Here is a 24081-nt window from a genome sequence, read left to right on the forward strand (position 1 = left end):
TTTGAGGAAGAAGTTATCTATAGTTATCGCTCCTTTTTATTATTTAGTGCACATGTATCTAGTAGCTTGAAAATGTATTGTTTGTAAAGATGCCTTTGTACAAACTTTTGTTGTCAGCATTCTAAATATGCTTTGTTATCATACTAATATTCAAATTTCTGCCTGCCAATATAATGGGTGCAGTATTTACCTTGAGTTGTTGTTAATGGCAGATCTGTCTGAGTTCATTGCTGATCAGGTCAAATGTGCTCTGGGACTGCTGATTTCTTCAGATCAGTCCTGCACTGTAGCTGGCAGGAAGGTCCCTGACAGTCTTGCGCTCACGATCTCAGACATGATACAGGTTTATTGGGCAGTATTTATCCCTGTGCTCCTCTAGAGCAGGCACCTTCAAGATACCACAAAAATATCAACAAAGCTTTCTCTGCAGAATCCTCCAGATTCATTGGAAGACCTCTCCCACGCTGATGTCCCCAGCATTGAGGGCCTCAGTTATACTCATTTGCCCATGTTGGGCAGGCTATGTCATTCACATACCAGATACCAGGCCCCTGAAACAGACACGTGAAATAATGGCAAGAGATTCCCAAGTGGATAGAGGAACAAATTCAAGGATATTATTGAATGCGGCCAAGCCTTGGGAGCATGCTGAAGCTCTCCGTAAGTGGAGAAAGGAGTACGACACCACACAAACTATCCACCTACCTGTCTGGTCAGGTACCTACTACCATGCCTGTGGAAGAGTCTCTCATTCCCACATTGGTCTCATCAGCCACCTCTGATCCCACAAACCAGAGTGGAAGCAAGTCATTCTCGATCCTGTGGGACTATCTGAAAAGAAGTTTCTTGGGGATACCATTTGCAGGACACTGGGTGCATTCAAGTTGTTTTTAATCGCACATGTACATAATGGATAAGTTCTACAAAATGGATTTAGGACATAGAATGGTACAGCACAGGAACAGGCCCTTCACCTCATGATGTCTGTGCTGACCATAATGCCAAATTAAACTAATCCTATCTGCCTGCACGAAATTCATATCTCTGTTTCCTGCATGTTCATGTGCTTGTGTAAATGCCTTTTAAATATCACCATCATTAATTTGGATTTGGCAATTGAATAAAATAGCTCAACACAAACACCAGTAGCACAGACCAAATTAACAAGTTGGAAATGGAAAGCTTCTGGTCGAATCGGGAATTGTACAAGACTGCCCCCTATTTCTGTCTTTTGTGTGTTGTATTAATCCTTTAGTTAAACCCATCAGGATAGATGCCGGCATAAAAGTGCTGATGATCCCAGAAAGCAGAGGCACTTTGACCAAAGCCTTCTTTGACATGGTTAACAACCGCTCTGTTCAAGTCTGTTATCAGTCTACAGGTTGAGCATCTGCAGCTAGTTTGAACTAGCCTCGGGCCAAAGTGAATTGTAGCAAAAGCAAAACCATTTTCTTTGGTAACTAGTCTGACCAGTGCTGCTTCCCTTCACTGTCAGGTCTGATTATCTGAAGGGGAATATGATTTAGAGCACCAAGGGCATGCACCAAGGACTGAGTGGAGTTCTTCCAGTATTTACTCTTTTTGTTTCTAATTTCAGCATCTGCTGTTTTATTTGTTCTTCTTAACTGGTTTCTCTATCCACAGATGCTGCTTGACTGGCTGAGATCTTCTAGCATTTCCTTTTTTGTTTTGGGTGGCGTGTATAACCAAGGTGTAGCAGAAACTGAGAGGGTCCTGTACATTGCTGCTGAGGTTCTACCTCCTAGGCATTAAATGGTATAGCAGACTTTGTTTACCAATGAAGCCATACATACAGTAACAGAAAAGTTATTGCACGTTTTAATTTAATTTCTTCTGAAAATTGTTAGTTGGAAACTTTTAGCGGCTCATAGATTTAGCATCCTTAAATTGCCAGTGTTCCAATGCATAGGTTTAGTTAAGAACGTGATAATGGTTGTTGAAATGTGTATCACAAGTGATAGTCATGGCTTAGTGTGTAACGTACTTGACTGAATCAAAAAGTTGTGAGTTTACATCCCACTCCTGAACATGCATCTAGGGTGATGCTAGGCAGTAGGTGATGCACAGTTAGATTTTTTTTTAGATATTGTGTCAAATTGAAAACCTGTCTGCAGCATTGGATGTAAAAATCCTCCTCCAGCAAGTTATCCCAAGTGTCTTGGTTAATGTTTCTCCCTCTGGTGATACCACTGAAAACAGATGGCGTTAACTCTGGAGTCAATAATGGAGCTTGAGAGAGCTTGCTGTGTGTAAATTAGTGGCCACCACGTTACAGTTATAAACCTGCAAGAATTTTTTATAATGCCATTAATGTCCACTTTGTAATGCAAATACCTGCCTGGCTCATTCCCAAACCAGTACGATGATGGCTTCACAAACAAACTGAAACTCTTTGCTTTCTCCATTGGCTGTCAGACTTTTAAAATCTGAGCTGGGCATTACCCAGTTGATGTGCCTGATTTGCCTTCCCTGTTGTTTTTGTGTTCTTTGTGTTGTTCTACACCAAGGGTATGGTTTCTCCATGGTAGGAAAACAAATTCTGAATGTGTACTCCTGGGAGCCTTTTATGCCTGGAGTATAATCTGAAACTGTTTCTCATGTTATTTTACTTCTAGTGAGCTTCTAGTCTAAGTGATGTGGTAAATTCCAGTTTTTCTGTTTACAAGTCCTAGAAGGCTTTGTAAAATGTTCAATTTATGCTGATGCTGTCCTTGAAACTTCACAGATCCTCTTTTTGTGTATCTTGAAAACTAAAGCAAAGTATTGAAAGTCTATCTGCACTCTATATATAAATGGAAACTTTTCTCTGAGTGGAGCTGAGGCCAGCAATGTGAGAGATGTAACTTTAAGAGATAGGAAGGCAGGGGAGTGACTGAGAGGAGTTAATTGAATTCTTTATTGTGAAACAATTAGTTTAACGTTGATTGAGACACAGTTAAAGTCTCACTATGTGAGTGAGATTGATATTGTGCACTACAAATATCAAATATATTGTACTCCTGGGCTTTGGCTATCCCTTACAGTATCTTATGCTACATAAAATTTAAACAATTGAACATCTTGGGAAAAATAGATTGCATTCTAAGTATCTCCATATGTGAATACATATTAAACAATACTAATGCATTAAATGATATACATGTATGTGGGCATGCTAAATGCTGCTTTATTTGAGTAGTTTTGAGGGCTGAAAGAGCAAGTCTTGCATTTGGGGTCCATAATCATAGTGGCATGAAAAGGGACTGTAAATGGATTCATAAGTAGGGGAGAGATAGCTGGACAATATACTACTGGACCAGAATGCTGAGCAGCAGCAGCAATCTGAACTGGATTGCTCCTTAACAAATATAACATGGCAGCAAAGAATCAGGAGAGAAACTTGGCTGCAACAGGTAAGTGGTACTTGTATAAATCCACACAAAAAAGTCTAAAATTGGAATGAGGCCATTTTGGAGTAAAATCCGGAGCTATTTTTTTCTGGTAAACAACACTGAGCACCAAAAGCATTAGACTGCTGGGGGTAGAAACTAATATTACAGTTTGATATTGATGCTAAACAATGGAACATTTTTTTTCAAGCTTAGGCACTTGCGATAAACATTGGGGAATCCCATATTAGGGTCAATGAAAACAACTTCCATTTATGTAACAGCTATAATGTAGAAAAAAAATTCAAGGTGTTTCACAGGTACATTATTAAATATATAATTTAGACAGCCACCAAAGAAGATTTTGGATCAGGTGACCAAATATCCAGTCGTTTTTCAATAGCATATCAAAGATAAAACTCAAGAAATAAGCTAGAAAGGTTTAGGACATGAATACTATAACTTTAGGGCTATGCAGTTCAAGCTCGAGCCCCTACAAATGGTTTGATTAAACTCAAAGATTTTCATGAGGCCAGTATAGTAAGAGTGCAGATACACTAGAGGTTTGTAGGGCTAGAAGAGAATTTCTGGGAGGGGTCAGATCTGAATACAAGTATGAGAATTTTAAAATTGAGGCATTACTTAACCAATGTAGGTCAGCTAACATAAGACTGATGGGTGAATGAGAGAATTAGAACATGGCCAGGAAAATATTTCGATGACGTTTGTAGGCAGTGGAATGAGTACAAGTAATGTGTTGGAGTAGTCAAATTCAGCAATAAAGGGATACTGAGGGTTTCAGCAGCATATGAGCTGAGACGGGCAACATTACAGAAGTGGAAGTAGGTAGTTTTAAAAATGGCCTCTATCATTTTGGGGTCAAATATGATATCAAGTTTGCGAAGTAAGGTTTAATTTAAGGGACTAAAGGTAATAGATAATGGCTTTTCCAGGTTTTAGTTGGAGGAAACATCTGATCCAGTTTAGAAGGGTTTAAGAGGTCATGGCAAGATGAAGCTGGTTGTCGCTGTTCATGGTGAAACCTACGTCTTCCCTGATTTTAAATTATTTACAAGATGATATGGGCAATGCCTGCAAAGCCAATGTTTGTAAGGCACACAAGTATTTGATCTATGGTGAATTTGCAAAGTGTGAATTAATCACATGGTTGACCTTGTACAATTACGTGACATTTTGACTTTTTTGTTGTGTCTGAGAATGTGTCAATTTAGATTGGTAACAGGTAATTTCTATTATGGGCACATTCTACTGGGAGCTGTGGGACCTGCTTCTGTGCTGTACAACACTAAATCTCTCTAAATCTAAACCTGACTTGAGGTAAGAAGTAGGCGAAGGTTTCAGTAGCCAATGAGCTAGAAAAGGGATAGAGTCTGATGGTTGGAGATCTGGAAATGGGCAGTCCTAGTGGTGACACTGTGTGTTCAACATATGAAGCCTGTACATCACGGTCTTCCACAATAAAGGTTTATGGTAAGACTGTGGAAAACATGGACCAGGTTCTATATCTTAGGAGTGCCTCACTGCAATGAAATTCACCTTTACTTTCAGTATGCTGAATAGGTGGGTTTGTTTTCCTTGGAACCAAGGAAGCTGAGTGGGAATCTGATAGGGCTGTACCAAATTGAGAGGCATAGATAAGGTAGAAAAGGAAATCTTGTTCCCCCACAACAGAGGAGTCTAAAACTAGAGAGCTTATGTTTGGGGTAAAAGGTTTAGAGGGTATCCAAGAGAAAACCTTTTCTACCCAGGGGTTGGATGGAATCTGGAATGCACTGCCTGACTAGGTGTTGAAGACAGGTACTCTCACAACATTTATATATCTTGAATTGCCAAGGCATGGAAGGTTGCAAACTGTGCTCACAGAGAGTGGTGAATCTCTGGAATTTTCTGCCCCAGAGACTTGTGGAGGCTAGCTCATTAGAAGTATTTAAAGTGGAGATACAACATAGAACAATTACAGCACAATTCAGGCCCTTCAGCCCACAAAGCTGTGCCGAACATGTCCCTACCCTAGACATTACTAGGCTTACCCATAGCCGTCTATCCTACTCAGCTCCATGTACCGATCTAACAGTCTCTTGAAAGACCCTATTGTATCCGCCTCCACCACCGTTTCCGGCAGCCCATTCTACGCACTCACCACTCTCTGAGTAAAAAACTTACCCCTGACATCTCCTCTATATCTACTCCCCAGCTGCTTAAACCTATGTCCTCTTGTGGCCACCAATTCAGCCCTGGGGAAAAGCCTCTGACTATCTACCCTATCAATACCTCTCATCATCTTATACACCTCTATCAGGTCCCCCCCCATCCTCCGTCTCTCCAAGGAGAAAAGGCTGCATTCCCTCAACCTGCTTTCATAAGGCATGCTCTGCATTCCAGGCAGCATCCTTGTAAATCTCCTCTGCACCCTCTCTATGGCTTCCACATCTTTCCTGTAGTGAGGCGACCAGAACTGAGCACAATACTCCAAGTGAGGTCTGACCAGGGACCTATATAGCTGCAACAATACCTCTCGGCTCCTAAATTCAATTCCCCGATTGATGAAGGACAATACACCATATGCCTTCTTAATCACAGAGTCAACCTGCGCAGCCGCTTTGAGCGTCCTATGGACTCGGACCCCAAGATCCCTTTGATCCTCCACTGCCAAGAGTCCTACCATTAATACTATATTCCGCCAACATATTTGACCTACCAGAATGAACCACTTCACACTTATCTGGGTTGAACTGCATCTACCACTTCTCAGCCCAACTCTGCATCCTATCTATGTCCCTCTGTAACCTCTGACAGCCCTCCAAACTATCCATAACACCCCCAACCTTTGTGTCATCCGCAAACTTACTAACCCACCCCTCCACTTCCTCATCCAGGTCGTTTATAAAAATCACAAATAGTAAGGGTCCCAGTACAGAACCCTGAGGTACACCACTGGTCACAGACCTCCACTCAGAATACGACCCTTCAACAACTACTCTTTGCCTTCTGTGGGCCAGCCAGTTCTGGATCCACACTGCAATGTCCCCTTGGATCCCATGTCTCCTCACCTTCTCCATAAGCCTCGCATGGGGTATCTTATCAAATGCCTTGCTGAAATCCATATACACTACATCTACTACTCTCCCTTCATCGATGTGCTTAAGTCACATCCTCAAAAAATTCAATCAGGCTCATAAGGCAGGACCTGCCCTTCACAAAGCCATGCTGACTATTCCTAATCATATTATACCTCTCCAAATGTTCGTAAATCCTGTCTCTCAGGATCTTCTCCATCAGCTTACCAACCACTGAGGTAAGACTCACCAGTCTATAATTTCCTGGGCTATCCCTACTCCCCTTCTTGAATAAGGGAACAACATCCGCAACCCTCCAATCTTCCAGAACCTCTCCCGTCTCCGTGGATGACACAAAGATCATCGTCAGAGGCTCCGCAATCTCCTCCCTCGCCTCCCACAGCAACCTGGGGTACATCTCATCCGGTCCCGGCGACTTATCTAACTCGATGCTTTCTAAAAGTTTCAGCAAATGGATGTGTAATTGAAAGATTGAGGAATTGAGGGCTATGGGGATCTGGCACAGAGAAGGAATTGACACCTTGGGTAAATCAGCTGTAATCTTGTTGAATGATGGGGTAGACATGGAATTACTTTGCCTTGTTTCCTTTACATTGAGGAAAATGTATTGGTAACAGTATTAGTCTTAAAAATAATGGTATTATCAGAATTAGATTTATTATCACTGACTTAGATCCCTTGCGTCTTGACCTTTTGGACATGAAATTTGTTGTTTTGAGACAGCAGGACAGTGTAAAGACATAACAATTACTATAAATTACAAAAATAAATAAACAGTGCAAGGGAAAAAGGAATAACGAGGTAGTGTTCTTGGGCCATTCCTGCTATTCCTGAATCATTGAGTGTGGGTCTTCAGGCTCCTGTACCTCCTCCCCAGTGGTAGTAATGAGAAGAGGGCATGTCCCAGATGGTGAGGGTCCTTAATGATAGATGCTGCCTTATTGAGGCACCGCCTCTTGAAGATGTCCTTGATGGTGGGGAGGGTTGTGCCTGTGATGGAGCTGGCTAAGTCTACAACCCTCTGCATCCTCTTGCGATCCTGTGCATTGAAGCCTCCGTACCAGGCTGTGATGCAACCAGTTGGAATGCTCTCCACCGTACATCGATATAAATTTGTAACAGTTGTAAGAGTGATGAGTGTTCATTGCAGTTGCTGAAGTTTTTGTGGAATCTAAGGATAATGTTGGTTACTAGTCATAGTCATAGAGTCACGCAGCACTGAAATAGGCCTTTTTGGCCCACCAAACTCCTACTGACCAGAAAGCACCCATGTGTACTAATCCTGCACAAATCCCGTTTTATTTTCCCCATGTTCCTGTCAAGTACCCCCCCCCCCCCCCCCCCCCCCCCAGATTCTATCACTCACCAAAACACCAAGGCAATTTACAGCAGCCAGTTAATTCCAATCCATATATCTTCTTTTGGGATGTGGGAAGGAAACAGAACACCTGGAAAAAACCTATGCAGACAGGGGGGATATATGCAAACTCCACATAGACAACAGCAGAGGTCAGGATTGAAGCTGAGTTGCCAGAGCTATTAGGCAGCAGCTCTGCTATGCCACTACGAACCCCAAATTTATGCACTTTTAAATTCCGTACAGTTAATGAAGGGAGGCTGGGTGGTTCATATCTCTCCAACATTCCGTTCATGGAGTGTCATCGTTGTCTGGACAGTCGAGTATAGTGAAATTCTGAGGTAGATTTGGTGCTGGTATATTTGAATAATTGGTAGTCATTGACCTGACAATACGGAATGTTCTACATCTTCAAGTTAGACCATAATTGAAGGTGGGGATCGTAAATTAGTTGATGTAGGAAATGGAAGAATATCATCCAAGGTATTCTTCTGAGGTGGGTAACATTGAAAATGTAGAAGCAAGGCACTCATTTACATTAAATCTGCACTGTTTTGAATCTTGAATATGGCAGATGTAATTGTTCTTTTTTTCCAAAATTCTCTTGTTAAAGAACACCATGAAATTCAAAAAAAACACACAGATGGCCAAATAGTGACCGAATGACTTGATTGGTTTATTGAAGGCGGTTCTGCTTCCAATTGTAATAAGTAAATTATTTTGGCTGGGCAGCATGTACATGTAGGAGCCAAGATTAAAAATAATTTTGGAGCCAAGCCACATGGAATTTCATAGATTACTATGAGTCATAGCCCATGGCAACTAAGTGTAATTTTAGGCAGGGACTCAAAAATGTCTGCATGTTGGCAACCAAAATATTGCAAGGAGGATGTGGACTGGAGTTGAGTTTTATGAAGAAATGCCTTTCACCATTTTGACGTTTGGGTATATTGCTATTGGAAATAAAGAATGATGAGATTCCTTTGGGAGTTTAAAAGAGTCTTTTCCAGCAAAGGAAGGGAGTATATTTTGTTTTAATGAAGTGGTGTGGTGTTGTCTGAATAGAGAATGTGCTATATCATTTTGAGATAGAGGGACAAAGTAACATGTTTGTGCTTGTCTGGATTCTAAAATTAGATAATTATTTTAAATTTGTGGGATTAGGGAGTGGATGGGCAGGAATTATCCTTACAAGTGTGTCTTGATGATGACATGCAATGCTGAGCAAGTATAGCATTGGCAGTTGAGGACCTGCAGTATCATGGTTCATGAATGGTTTACTTGTTCAAGAATTAATTGCAAGTTGTGAATATTACATTGGCTGGGAATCTTAAGGTGGAAAAGAAAATGTAAAAGAAAAAAATCCAGACTCTGTAGGGGATGACACCTGTTTGGTATAAACAATGCAGGGAGCTTCCACTTTAAACATGGACCTAATTTTATCTGCAGGTGAGATTTTTGATAGTACACAACCAGCCAAAAACATTAATTTTTGGCATATGTTGTGTCATCTGCTGAATATTCCTGCATTTTATGTTCTTATTTCAGATTTCCACCATCAATAGTATTTTGCTTTTATGTTTTGAAAGGCGTGGTCATGTCATGGCTTTGTTACTGGACAAGTAATGCTGAAGCCAGGATCAATAACCTAGAAAATGAGAGTTCATGACAAATGCAAATATGATTTTAAGGTTTTTTTAAAAATGTCCTGGAAGTAAGCTAGATTCATTAAAAATCGTGCCTGGATTGGAGAGCATGTCTTATGAGGATAGGTTGAGTGAGCTAGGGCTTTTCTCTTTGGATGAGAGGTGACTTGATAGAGGTGTACAAGATGATAAAAGGCATAGATCGAGTGGACAGTCAGAGACTTTTTCCCAGGGCGACAGTGGCTAACATGAGGGGGCATAATTTTAAGGTGATTGGAGGAAGGTATAAGGGGGATGTCAGGGGTAAGTTTTTTTACACAGAGTGGTGGGTGCGTGGAACGCACTGCCTGCAGAGGTTGTGGGGGCAGATACATTAGGGACATTTAAGAGACTCTTAGATAGCCCCCCCCATTTCTCTATCATTCATGTGTCTATGTTGGAGGGAAGGGTTAGATAGATCTCAGAGCAGGATAAAATGTCAGCACAACATTGTGGGCCAAAGGGCCTGTCTGTACTGTGCTGTAATGTTCTATGTTCTGTGATCATTGCAAAAATGAGAAACAATGCAAGTTAAATATTATTCCTTTGAAACATAAAAGGCCATTTGGCCCCTCAAGTCTCTGCCAGCTCTTAGAAATCCCATTCATCCATTTATTTCCCTGCAACCCATCCTCTTTTACTTGCTCCCCCTTAATTGTCCCACCAGCCACCTTCTCACTAGGGGTAATTTACAGTAGGCAATTAACCTAACAGTCAGCATGTCTTTTAGGGTGTAGGACAAAACCTGTACACTTGGAAGAAATCCAGAGCAAAGGTGTAGACTGAACATAGAAATCACTGGAGGTCTGGATTAAACCTAGGCTGTGAGGCAGCAGCACTACCTGCAATGCCACGGTGTTCCCCAATGTTGTCATTTAAATGAAGCTGTAATGAGTAGCTGTGCCCAAAGGTACCATGTCAGGTTAATAAAGCACGTGGAACCTTGAGCTTTATAACAAAGCATAAAGTACAAAGTTGAGGGAGTTTTGCTGAAATTATATAAAATAATTCAACCCTTGGTGTGTCATAGAATTGTGACAGCACAGAGGGAGTGTATTTGGGCCATTGTATAATTGCTGGCTCCTAGTAGAACAATAGTTAAGAGTCATAACTTGGAAAATGGTCTAGAAGTCCACTCCATTGTATCAAACAGCTACAGAAAACAGCATGAACAGACATTCCCATTCTCAAGATTCTTGGCTCAGAATACAGTTATATGCACATATAGCTTGCCGATCCACACCATACCTGATCTTCTGAGCAGCATTGGAAGTGCCAAAAATTGACAGCAACTCCCAGAGAAAGTGTTGTATATGTGGAATGTGGGTGGAAATAAGCATTCTTAGTGATGGTCAGTACGTGTGGATGCAAAGTAATTTTGAGGTCAAACATAACACCAAGATTGTGAAATCTCACAGTTACTCTAGAGATGGGAGCAAAGAAAGTGTTTGTGATGGGGAGAGAAGACGATAATTACTGACTTCCCAATACTTTTATTTAGAGTGGGATGTTAGCCATATAGCTGTAGCGACTCATTTCACTCCTGATCTTGGTTGCTGTCTAGACAGAGTTCACATATTTTCTCTGGGACCATATGGGTTTTTCTTGGGTGCTCTGCTTTCCCCCTACATCTTAGAAATGTTCTGGTAGGATGATTGGCTCCTTTAATTTGCTCCTAGGTAGGTGGTGGGAGAAATGGGGAGAGTTGGTGGCTATAAGTTGAGAGTAGGTTACAGGGAGGAAAGTGGCGGAATGGGTGTTCTCTAAGCTGGCATAGACATGATGGGCCAAACAGCTGCCACCTACATTGTAAGGGACCATACGAAATGGATGACAGTAGCTGAGGGAAGAAGGCTAAAACAAAATCAGCTTATACCAGGAAGTGAAAATGGGTATCAGAAATTTAGTGGGACTAGGTTAAGAGAGCAGTAAGTAGGTAACATAAATAAAATGAGTTTGGAGAAGGCCGGGTGAAGGTGGGGGGAAAAAAAAGGGATATTTAGGACTAGGGTACAGCACATCCTTAGCAGATTGCTTGGGTTAATTTGGGTAAAAATGAGCGAAGCGGCAGTGGCAACTGATTGGACCTCAGTGATAAATTGGAGATGAGGCTGGAGGAGACAGGGGCCCAGATTGTGGGAAGTGAAATTTCAGAGGAGTGTTTGGCTCTGAGTTGATATTAATACACTTAGGGATAATCCTGGAATAGTGAGCAGTTTTGGTACAGGAGAACAGGGCATTATTTGGCCCAGCCAGAAGTGACTATGAATGGGTTAAATCAGTAGTTTGCCTTTGCTATTGTTCTGTCTTCTAGTTCTGGTCACTGTTTCAGGAAGATGCAGAGGACATTTTTCAGAATGGTTCCAGTTATAAGGGCTTTTAGTTGGAAGGTTAAGTTGTTCTTGTAGCAAAGAAAGTTGAGGGAAGATGGCTTTTTCTGTGAGAATGGAGAAATGAGATAGTCAAGGCCTGCTGTGAATCTTTTTCCAGTTTTCCTGGAAGGACAGAAGGGTTTAGGTTAGTTAGGCATTTAATTAGTTTGGCACAACATCGTGGGCGAAAGGGCCTGTTTCTGTACTGTGCTGTTCTCTGAGGCAAAGACTGGGTGACAGTGAGAATGCAGTGATTTAGGGGAAGGGTGTGTGGAACTGAAATGGCAATTGAAATCACTAAAGATACAAGTCATTTTGTCCAGAGGCTGAGGAAGTAAAGAACTGACAATATTTCAGTGAGATCTTTTTTGGTACCTCCATGGGCAGTAATGAATGAAGATTTATTAAATCAAGTATGGTGTGAAACAAGGTGAGATGCTCAAAGGAGAAAGTCCCAAAGCAGTATATAACCAATCTTCTGTATTTTACTTTAGACCCTGCAGACAACCTTCGCGAGATCCTCCAGAATGTGGCTAAACCCCAGGGAGTATCTAACATGCGAAAGCTAGGACACCTGAACAACTTTATCAAAGTAAGTATGAACAGCACTGTTGTATATGGCATAGCCAAGTGCAAACCTTATTCCCATGGCACTTCACAGGAGTGTTGTTAAGCAAAATCTGTGGGGAATTGATAGGAATATAGGGAGAATAGGTTGCAGAGAAAATTAATGGGAGAATGAGATTACTCCGTGAGCCAGCAGAGACTCAATGACCAAATGGCTTCCTCCCATGCCCTAAGGAAATAGGGAAAATTTGACACTAAACAGCATCAGAGAGAGAGAGAGGGGTTTTAAGGAGTGTTAGAAAAAAGGAAATAAAGTTTAAAAGGAGAATCCAGAGCTTAAAACAGTGACAACTGAAGTATTGCTGACTGTCATGAAGCAATTAAAATCTGGGATGCCCAAGGTAATAGATTTAGCTTGGACATATAGAAACAGCCAGGTTAGGATAAACTCTGGGAAAGCCTAGAGTAGGCTGAGTATGAAATAACGTTAATAGTGCCAAAGGCCCATGTACGAGGGAACATTCCAACATACAAGGGAACTATGGAGTTCATTACTATTCCATTTAACTAAAATACGCAGTACAGAAGAAAAACAATTCAACCCAACCAAGCTATTCCCAGTGTTTGTACCCATCTCTGTCATATTCATTTAGCCTTGAAATATGTCTTTATCCAGAATTATTTGCAGTTGCTGGTGTCCCTGTATTGCACCTGCATCTTTCTAATATCAAAATGTTCAGATAGAATCAATCTTATGGTGGGAGTAGTTACATCTTGCATTGGCCAATGTTTCCATTAATTAGTGAAGTAATTTTGCAGTATGTCTAATCTTGACACAGTTACCTATAAAGTTATCAGACAAACGAGAATTCACTTGCTGAGAACAGCCTGTTGTTTGAGATGGGACGAATATTCATTTTCTATAGGTGTTGCTGAATCTTGACAAGTATTTTTCTATATTGATGAAATATTGGTGTATGACTAGTTGGGAATTGTTTCTGTAGTTTCCATTGTCTATGTACACTGGTAACCTGCTTAATCATTATCCCACAATAATGATCTTGTCCCTCTGGAAAAGTATTTTTATTTAGAAATAAAACTACAAAACAAACAAAACTTACCTCCTCCCTAAACGCTGTCATGTTGCTGGTGTTCTCTCAGCCAATGAGTGTGCATTAAGGTATTAGCGCTCAAGCATTTGGCCCTCTCATTCCTGAGAATGCATCCTGAGTGTTAAGTGAGGTACCAGTGGAAAGCTAAACCCTTGCCTGTTGCTAGTTCGCCAGTTTCATTATAAACCAGTGAACAAACAAAAGGTGAGTTTCTCATATTTGTTTATAATGTTGGAGGGCAGGCAGTAGTATCCTGGATGAAGCTGGAAGTTAGTTATTTTCAATGGAAATATAAACAGGACATGTTGGAAATACAAATTATTTGAAACTATAGAAGTAAAATTTTAGTCTAAATGTTGTAATGTGCCCAGTTAGAAAATGGAAGTGCTCCTCAAGCCTGCATTTAACTTATTACTGCTTAATTTTTTTTTCATCACCGGCAGTATTTTGTTTGGTATTGTAGACAAAACAGATTAAACTTAAACATGGGTTTAAACCAAGGCCAGGGCACAATCCATTTGCAACATCTAGGCCTGCGCTTTATTCTCAAAGCCATATGACAAGAATAGCCAACTTCTTTTCAAGGTTGTAAGGTCACAAACAGCTGTGGAGTTGTAGTTGGAAGGAAATAGCATCATTTGGGTATAGCTTCTGATTATATTAACTCGGACCGGTATTCCCTAGGAGGGGTGCTGGCATTAGCATGAGATCTTGGATGGTGTGTGTTTATCCATATGGCAACTGCAGAGTTGTGGACATAGCTCAGCACATCACAGAAACCAGCCTCCCCTTCATGGACTGTCTACACTTCTTGCTGCCTCGGTAAAGTAGACAGCGTACTCAAAGACCTCACGCACCCTGGACAGTCTCTCTTCTGCCCCCCTTCCATCAGGCAGAAGATACAAAAGCCTGAAAGCATATACCAGTAGACTCAAGGACAGCTTCTGTCCCGCTGTTATAAGACTCTTGAACAATCCCCTGGTACGATAAGATGGAGTCTTGACCTTACAATCTACCTCATTATGACCTTGCACCTTATTGTCTGACTGCAGTACACCTTCTCTGTAACTGTAACACTTCATTCTGTTATTGTTTTCCCTTGTACTACCTCAATGCACTGTTGTAATAAAATGATCTGTATGGATGGCATGCAAAACAAAGTTTTTCACTGTACCTCTGTACATGTGACAATAAACCAATTTACCAATTTATATGATTAGCACTAGCAAGTGTTACGAATGTTGGATTTAAGTGATTTGGTAGAAACTTAACGTTTTATTATAGTGCAGAACCAAGTATATCGAATGGCATTATGACGGAACTGTCAAAACTCACTATAAATTGTGTTTAAATTCCCCTAACTAACCAACAAAACACAAACAGGAAGTTAAAAAGGAAATGGATGTTTTATTCAAGCCTCATTTCTTCACATAAATTAGATGTTTGTGTTCGCATATACATCTTAGAGACCTCAGCAGATGGAAGGGGTAAGTTTCAAGATCACTTGGAAGATTTGTTTAATCTCACAATAGCAATTCCCCAAAGAAAACAAAAATGTTATTAACTATACCTATATAATTTGGATATTACTTTCATTCATTTTTGTGTTTTTATTGCTACCAATAGCCATTTGATAATATAACAACTTGTACATAGTCCCAATGTTATACTGCTCAAAGTACTTAATATTTTGTAGGGAGGTGGAAATTTCTTTGATCATCATTAGGCTTTACTAATGTATTGGGATTAACTCAGAAGTTGATGTCAGTGGGACTGCTGTTGAATAAAGATATCGGTAGATGGGCATAGATGTGCATTTTGGAAATGGTGCCTTGATGGGTGGAAATGAGTTGCAGTTGTGGGCTTTGATATATTGATGGATGGGAGTGAAGCTGCTGTAAGGTGATGTTGAATTGATTGGTGGGAGTGGGCCTTTTGTAGTATAATGATAGGTCAGTAGGTAGGAGTGGGCCTACAATCGGGTGATGGATCAATGGGCAGCACAGAAGTGGGCCCATGTGCAGGGTGGGTTTTGGGTTTGAAAAGTATGTACTTCAATGGAGAACCAGGGCCTTAAATTGGGGAAGTAACATAGAAAAGCACTGTGGTGTATGGGTAACGATTAGCATTTAAAGAAATAATGCATGATGCAAAAAAAAACTTAAGGCATAAAAACCTAAAAGAAAAACTGATTCATCTGTGGCTGAACCAGAGGAATTAAAGATGGTGTTAAATCAAAAGCAGAGACTTACAAAGTTGCCAGAAATAGCAGTAAGTTTGAGGTTTGGGAGCATTTTATAACTCTGCAGAGGAGGACCATGAAAATGATAAAGAAAAGCAAGGTTGAATACGAGTGTAAAACTGGCAGAAAGCAAACATGTAAAAGCTTTTAGAAGTATTTAAAAAAAACAAAAGGGAACTACCAGCAAGGGCAAATCTAGGCCCCTTCCAGAGACGATAGAATTTATAATGACAAATAAGAAAATGGCAGAGGAATTAAACAATTACTGTTGCCATGGAAGAAGACATACAAAACATGCCAGATATAATTTGAGAATCAAGGGTCTAGTGAGAATCAGGAACTATTAGTCATAAAATGGTACAAGAGAAGTTGGTAAGATTGAAAGCTGAAAAAATCCAGAGTTTTAAGAGAAGTGAACTTAGAGATGATGGATATTCTGGTTATCGTTTTCTAAAGTTTTGTAGATTCTAGAATTGTTGCTGTGGATTGAAGAGAAGCAAATCTGACTCCACTATTTAAGAAAGGAGGGAGAGAAAAAACCAGGAACTACCAACCCATTAACATAATGTTAGTGGACGGAGTCTAAAATTCCTTAAAGTCAACATGGTTTTATGCTAGGAAAATCACATTTGACTGTTTTAACTCTGAGGATATGACTAGTAGAATAGATAAGGAGGAAAAAACAACAGATGCCAGATTTTCAGATGGCTTTTATTAAGTTTGCACATAGGAGATTGATTAATGAGGTTTAGAGCACATGGACTTTGATGGATTGGTGGGATCTGACAAGGAATAAAAATTGGACAAAAGCAAAGATTGAGAGACTAGATCCTCTTTAGGTTGGCAGGCTTTGACCAGTTAGGTCTTCCTGAAGGATTGGTGCTTTGATTCCAAGCTATTCATATTCGATATCAATGATTTGCTGAGAGAGATGAACTATCATATTTCTAAGTTTGATGATACTAAACTAGGTGAGATTATGTGTACAGAGGAGGAAGTAAAGAGGCTTCAATGGAATATGGATGAGTTGAGAGTGTGAACGAGAATGGACTATAATGTGTGGAAAAATGTGAGGTTATCCACTTTTGTGCATATATCAAAAAACCTGCATCTGTTAAATAATGTTGATGTTCAAAGGATCTAGATGTGCATCTACATGTCACTAAAGGCAATTATGCATGTACAGTAAGTGATTAAGAGAGCGAGTGGTATCTTAAGCTTTGTTACAAGAGGATTTGAATTTGTATTGCAAATGTATAGGGCTTGGTAAGACTGAATTTGGAGTATACTGTACAGTTTTGGTCTCCTTACTTAAGAAAAGATGTACTTGTTATAAAGGGAGCACACGAGAATGATTCCAGGAATGACTGTTTTGCTGCATGCGGAGAGATTGGGAGTATACTTACTAGATTTCACAAGAATGAGAGGAGATCTCATTGACACTTGCAAAATTGTTGAAGAAATAAAAACAGAAAATGCTAGAAAAAGTCAGCAGGTCAGGCAGCATCTGTGTAAAGAGAAACTGTAGCGGCTGCTACCGCGATGTGAAAGTAAGACACTAGTCGACGAGCTGCAGAACAAAACTGATTTATTTTCCCTCCTTGTGCAGGCCTTTTAAGAGGGATGGTTCCTGCCCACCGAAAATAGAAATGACATTTGATGACATAGCGCATACTTTTCCGGCGCGCGGGTTCTCCCTGTCGTTCGGGGGAAGACGAAGGCCCAGCGCCATCTTGGGCCTCGCCGCTCCGACGACGCGAGACCCAGCCGCCAAGCTGGTTCACTTGTTTGGACAGTGAGTCGCTACACAACCACCACCCCCCCCGGAACTGGCGATACAGTCCCCAGGGTTTTCTGGCTGTTCTAGCCGTTGCTTAGGAGGTCAATCTCTGCGTCGCAGTGTTGGGACCGCGACCAGTTGTTGTAGATCTAAATGGGCTGGTTTGAGGCGGTCAGTCGTGGAAACCTCTTCCTTGCTCCCAATGTCCAAAATAAAGGTGGACCCATTATTCCTGATGACCTGGAACGGCCCCTCGTATGGTCGTTACAATGGTGCCCGGAGTGTGCCCCTGCGAATGAAAACAAACTTACAGTCTCGTAGTTCCTTGGGCTCACAGGATGGGGCTTGACCATGCCGCGAAGTGGGAATTGGTGCCAAGCTGCCGAGCCTCTCAGTCTTTCCAGGACTGCCGTGGGTTGTTCCTCTTGGCCCCGAAGGGCGGGTATGAAATCCCCTGGGACGACTGCGGTGCACCGTACACAAGTTCAGCTGACGGAGCGTGGAGGTCTTCCTTGGGGGCAGTGCGTATGCCGAGTAGGACCCAAGGCAGTTCGTTGACCCAGTTAGGACCTTTCAGACGGGCCATCAAGGCTGATTTCAGATGGCGGTGGAAACGTTCCACTAACCCGTTTGATTGAGGGTGGTAGGCCATGGTGGTGTGCAGCTGCATCCCTAGCATGTTCACTAATGCAGACCAGAGGCTGGAGGTAAACTGGGCACCCCTGTCTGAAGTGATGTGGGCCGGAACACCAAAACGCGAGATCCAAGTTGTGAGCAGCGCCCGGGCGCGGGAATCAGTCGTGATGTCGGATAGAGGGATTGCCTCTGGCCACCTCGTGAACTGGTCCATGATGGTAAGGAGGTACCGGCCTCCTCTTGAAACTGGCAGAGGACCAACGAGGTCGACGTGGATGTGGTCAAACCTTCTACGGGTAGGCTCGATCTGCTGTGGCGGGACCTTGGTGTGTCGTTGGATTTTTGATGTCTGGCAGTGCGGACAAGTCCTGGCCCACTCACTGACCTGTTTGCGCAGGCCATGCCAGACGAACTTGCTGGCGACCGGTTGGACAGTTGATCTGATGGACGGGTGCACCAACCCGTGTACTGAGTCGAAAACGCGTTTCCGCCAGGCTGCAGGAACTATAGGGCGGGGCTGACCTGTTGCAAGGGTCGGCTGACCTGGACCGACTAAGAAATCTTGGAGCTGCAGGCCCGAGACTGCGGTTCTGTAGCTGGGCAGCTCGTCGTCGGCTTGCTGTGCGTCAGCCAGGGCCGTGTAGTCTACACCCAGGGACAGGCTGTGGATGGTCGGTCTGGAAAGTGTGTCAGCAATGACATTGTCCTTTCCGGAGACATGTTGGATATCCTTGTGAATTCGGAAATGTAGGACAAATGTTGCTGCTGACAAGCTGACCAGGGATCGGAGACCTTGGAGAAGGCGGAGGACAAAGACTTATGGTCAGTGAAAGTGGTGAAAGGCCTGCCTTCTAAAAAGTACCGGAAGTGCTGGACCGCTAGGTACAGCGCTGGAAGTTCCCAATCAAAAGCGCTGTATTTCAGTTCGGGTGGTCTAAGGTGCCTGCTGAAAAATGCCAAGGGTTGCCAACGGCCTTCGATTAGTTGTTCCAGTACCCCACCAACCGTGCTATTGGATGCGTCCACCGTGAGGGCGGTTGGGACGTCTGTCCTAGGGTGTACCAGCATCGCGGCGTCTGCCAGGGCGTCCTTGGCCTTAACAAAGGTAGCCGCGGCCTCGTCGTTCCAGGCAATGTCCTTGCCCTTGCCAGACATCAGTGAGAACAAAGGGCACATGATGCGGGCTGCTGCAAGGATGAATCTATGGTAAAAGTTGACCATCCCCAGGAATTCCTTCAGGCCTTTGACCGTGTTGGGATGGGAAAAATGGCGGATAGCGTCTACCTTGGTGGGTAGGGGTGTTGCTCCTTCGCTGGTGATTCTGTGGCTGAGGAAATCGATAGAGTCGAGTCCGAATTGGCACTTGGCCGGGTTGATAGTAAGGCTGAAATCACGGAGACGGGAGTACAGTTGGGGGAGGTGGGAAAGGCGTTCTTGGCGGTCACGGCTGGCGATTAGTATGTCATCTAAGTAAATGAACATGAAGTCCAGGTTGCGGCCTACCGTGTCCATCAGCCGCTGGAAAGTCTGCGTGGCGTTCTTAAGGCCGAATGGCATTCGAAGGAATTCGAAGAGGCCGAATGGAGGGATAAGCGCAGTTTTGGGGACATCATCAGGGTGGACCGGGATTTGGTGGTATCCCCGGACGAGGTCCACCTTGGAGAAGATGTGGGCCCCGTGTAGGTTCGCCGCGAAGTCCTGGATGTGAGGGACAGGGTAGCGGTCCGGGGTGGTGGCGTCATTCAGCCTGCGGTAGTCACTGCAGGACCTCCACCCGCCGGTGGTTTTGGGGACCATGTGCAGGGGGGAGGCCCAGAAGCTGTCTGACCTGCGAACGACCCCAGCTCCTCCATGCAGCGGAACTCTTCCTTTGCCAGGCGGAGCTTGTCTGGAGGTAGTCATCATGCTCGGGCATGAAGGGGTGGCCCTGTGGTAATGATGTGATGCCTCACCCTGTGTTTGGGCATCAAATTTGTAAATAGGTGCCAAAATGGATGGGAACTCGGCTAGGAGCTTGGTGAACTCGTTGCCAGACAGGGAAACGGAGTCCAGGCGCAGGGCTGGTAGGCTGGCTTCTCCAAGGGGGTGGGTTTGGAAAGTTCTGGAGTGCACAAGTCGCTTCCCTCGCAGGTCGACTAACAGGCTGTGGGCCTGAAGGAAATCGGCTCCCAGGAGTGGCCGGGCGACGGCGGCAAGGGTAAAGTTCCAGGTAAAACGGCTGTTGCTGAATTGTAATTGAACTGTACAGGTACCGGAAGTCCGTATCGTTGTGCCGTTTGCGGCTTTGAGTGTGGGACCCTGTCGCCTGCTACGAGTGTCACGGCCGGTTGGGGGCAAAATACTGACCTCTACTCCAGTATCAACGAGGAAACGACACCCGGACTGCTTGTCCCAAACGAATGGGAGGCTGTGTTGGCGGCCAGCTACCGTACCGCTGGCCCTGGCATTTCCCTGAAACTTGCAGGCTGGGTGGCATCAACGGGCCTCCGCGCCCCACCTCTGGTGGTAGAAACACAGCTGGTCGCCAGTGTCGTCATCTATGTTTCCAGGGTGTGGTCGCTCGGTTGCTGGGACTGGTTTAGGTAGGCGTTGGGCCCGCGGTCTGGCGATTTGGCTGACGGATGACCTGCTCTCGCGTTTGGCCTTCCACAGGACATCTGCCCGGGCGGCTACCTCACGTGGGTTGCTGAAATCGGCGTCGGCCAACAGCAGGTGAATGTCGTCAGATAGTTGTTCGAGGGAGGCCTCTTCGAACATGAGGCAGGGCTTGTGTCGCTCAGCCAAGGCCAGCATCTCGTTCATTAGGGCTGATGGGGATCTGTCCCCCAGGCCGTCGAGATGAAGCAGGCGGGCGGTGCGCTTGTGACGGCAGAGGCCGAAGGTCCGAATAAGAAGGTCTTTGAAAGCCGGGTACTTGCTTTCCTCCGGAGGGGACTGGATGAAGTCTCTGACCTGGGTGGCTGTCTCCTGGTCTGGAGAGCTGACCACGTGGTAGTACTTTGTGGAGTCGGAGGTGATCTGCCAAAGTTGGAATTGTGCTTTGGCCTGGTCAAACCAGATGCAGGGCCGAAGTGTCCAAAAGGTGGGCAGCTTGAGTGCCACTGCGTTGTCGTCCATTGTGTGGGTCCAAAATCCGTTTGGACCGTCAGGGTCACCAATATAGCGGCTGCTACCGCGATGTGAAAGTAAGACACTAGTCGATGAGCTGCAGAACAAAACTGATTTATTTTCCCTCCTTGCACGGGCCTTTTAAGAGGGACGGTCCCCACCCACCGAAAATGGAAATGATGTATGCGCTACGTCATCAAACTTTTCCCGCGGGTGGGTTCTCCCCGTCGCTCAGGGAAGACGAAGGCCTAGTGCCAACTTGGGCCTCGCCGCTCTGATGCGCGACCCGACCGCCGAGCCGGTTCGCTTGTTCGGACGGTAAGTCGCTACAAAACGTTGATATTTCACGGCATGATCCTTCATCAAAACAGGATTTTAAAAATTGTTGGAGAGCTTAACAAAGCCATACAGACTATCCCTGATTAACCTCTGACTTTCCAAGTGTAGGTAAATGCTGTCCCTCATTTCTTCCAATAATTTTCCCCGTCACTGATCTTGGACTCACTGGTCTTTTAATTAACTTATTCCTCCTTGAATAAAGGTGTCACAGTTGCTGTCCTCCAGTCATCTGGCACCTTAGCTATGGCCAGTAAAGATTTAAAAAATCTGACAGAGCCCCAGCAATCTCCTCCTTTGCCTCCCATGGCAGCCTGGGATACATTTCAATGGGCTTTGCCTTTAAGGTATTTGAACAAACCTATAAAATTGCTAACTTGGATATCTCCATGAAGTATAATGCTAAATAAATGGTAAATTTTTACAATAGTTAAGTAGTAGTCATGAATTTATGTACTTTTGAGCACTGCACTACAGAAAGAGTATTGAAACTGGAGTATGTACAAAACAGATTCACCTAAATGATGCCAGGGATAGAAATCTGCTGTTAATCAAGAGTGATGCAGAGTTTTTTTCTCTTAAGAGGGAATTTAATGTTTTAAAAGATTTAAGTATTTTACTTTGAGAGTCATTTGGAGGCACCAATTTATGGTTGTCACAATTACTGTGGGCAGAGTGGTTCAGATATTTACATTTTTGTAGTTCTGGGGTAGAATGTTTTGCCACAGGCTGATAGGAACAGACGAGGCTTATTTTAAGAAAAAATTGGATAAATATGTAACACATAGAAAGATATAGGAGAAAATGAGGTAATGAGGTTTATTTTGGATCGCTGTAGAATAGACAAGCCATGTGGCTGTTTCTTATGGTGTAAGCTTCTATTGTTTAATCAACTGAAACTACTATTGCTGTAGAACTATTCTGTCTTTCTTTTGCCATGGAATGTATTTACCCCTATTTGGCAATTACTCAGCTGGCATGATTGAAATCAAGAGCTCAGTGTGGGCAGATGCAGTGTAGACCCACCTTGTTATGCAATGCAGCAACATTGGTGTATTTGACCCTTGAGCAATATCTGTTTGGGTCTGTGGATACAAAGTTTGTAATACTGTTTAGACTTTGACACTCGCTTAATTTTACATTAACATAGTCTATCTTTATTCCTCCATAGTTACTTTGTAATGTTGGCCACTGTGAAGAGAAACTAGGTTTTACTTATGAAGAAATTATTATATGGTAAGTATAGAATGGACCTGGAATTTGTCCCTGCTGAGGTTGCAATATTGACATTGACCTAGAGACAGGCATTTAAGCACCCAAACTGCTTCTGCTATTCAGTGAGATTGTAGTTTATTAGTGACTTAGCTCTATGCACCTACCTTTAGCCCATATTTGCTAATACTTATGGTTAACAAAATTGTTGTCAAATTAACTATTAACAACCTAGATCTATGGAAAAGAAATTGTACTACTATTCCCTTTGCATTAGTTTTTTATTTTTAAGCTATATCCCCTAGCCCTAACCTCCCAAGCAGTAGAAATAATTTCCCTCTATCTAGCCTATCAGTTGCCTTTAATAGCTTGAAAACCATGGTATTTAGAAGGTTATGAAATACAATCCAAGTTTGTGTATTCTCCCTTTGTAACTTAACATTGGACTCGAGGTGAATCTGTAATGGATCTGTTAGGAATTTGCTTTGACATGCAAGTCTAACACAGAAACAGGCCCTTTGGCCCATCTAGTCCATGCCAACCTGATCTTCTGCCTAGTCCCATCTACTTGCACCCAGACCATATCCCTCCAAACCCCTCCCATTCGTACCTATCCAAATCTCTCTTAAATGTTACAATTAAACCCACATCTACCACTTCCGCTGGCAGCTTGTTCCACACTCACACCATCCTTTGAGTGAAGAAGTTTCCCCTCGTATTTCACTTTTCACCCTCAACCTATGTCCTCTAGTCTCACCCAACCTTAGGGGGGAAAACCCTGTATGCATTCATCCTATCGAAACCCCTCATAATTTTGAATACCTCTAGAAGATCTCCCTTTGTTCTCCTGCACTCCAAGGAATAAAGTCCTAACCTATTCAACCTTTCCCTACAACTCAGGTCCTCAAGTCCCAGCAACATCCTTGTAAATTTTCTCTGCACTCTTTCAAGCTTATCATCTAAAATATTGGAACCCCAGAACATTGAGCTGCCATTTCTGCCCCTTCTGCGACTAAGTCTCACTAGTGGCTACAACATCATAATTCCATATGCTGATCCATGCTCCAAGTTCATCTGTCACTCCACTTGCTGCCCTGCCATTCTGGTTCCCCACCCCTACCCCTACCCCTACCCCTAGTTTTAACCCGAGCAGCACTAGCAAATCCTGCCACAAGGATATTGGTCCC

The 24081-nt window shown here is 43.2% G+C and overlaps 1 protein-coding gene across 1 annotated transcript in view; it reads left to right on the forward strand.

Moving 5' to 3' along the window:
• rictora (RPTOR independent companion of MTOR, complex 2 a) overlaps window positions 1–24081 on the forward strand; it is a 148545-nt gene that overhangs the window by 25686 nt on the left and 98778 nt on the right. Inside the window, exons 3-4 of the mRNA XM_052020116.1 lie at window positions 12396–12493; window positions 22854–22918. Of these exons, the coding sequence (XP_051876076.1) occupies window positions 12396–12493; window positions 22854–22918 (163 nt within the window). The remainder of the gene's footprint in view (window positions 1–12395; window positions 12494–22853; window positions 22919–24081) is intronic.

This window comes from Pristis pectinata, chromosome 7 (assembly GCF_009764475.1).
Source record: "Pristis pectinata isolate sPriPec2 chromosome 7, sPriPec2.1.pri, whole genome shotgun sequence".
NCBI classification, from domain to species: Eukaryota; Metazoa; Chordata; class Chondrichthyes; order Rhinopristiformes; family Pristidae; genus Pristis; species Pristis pectinata.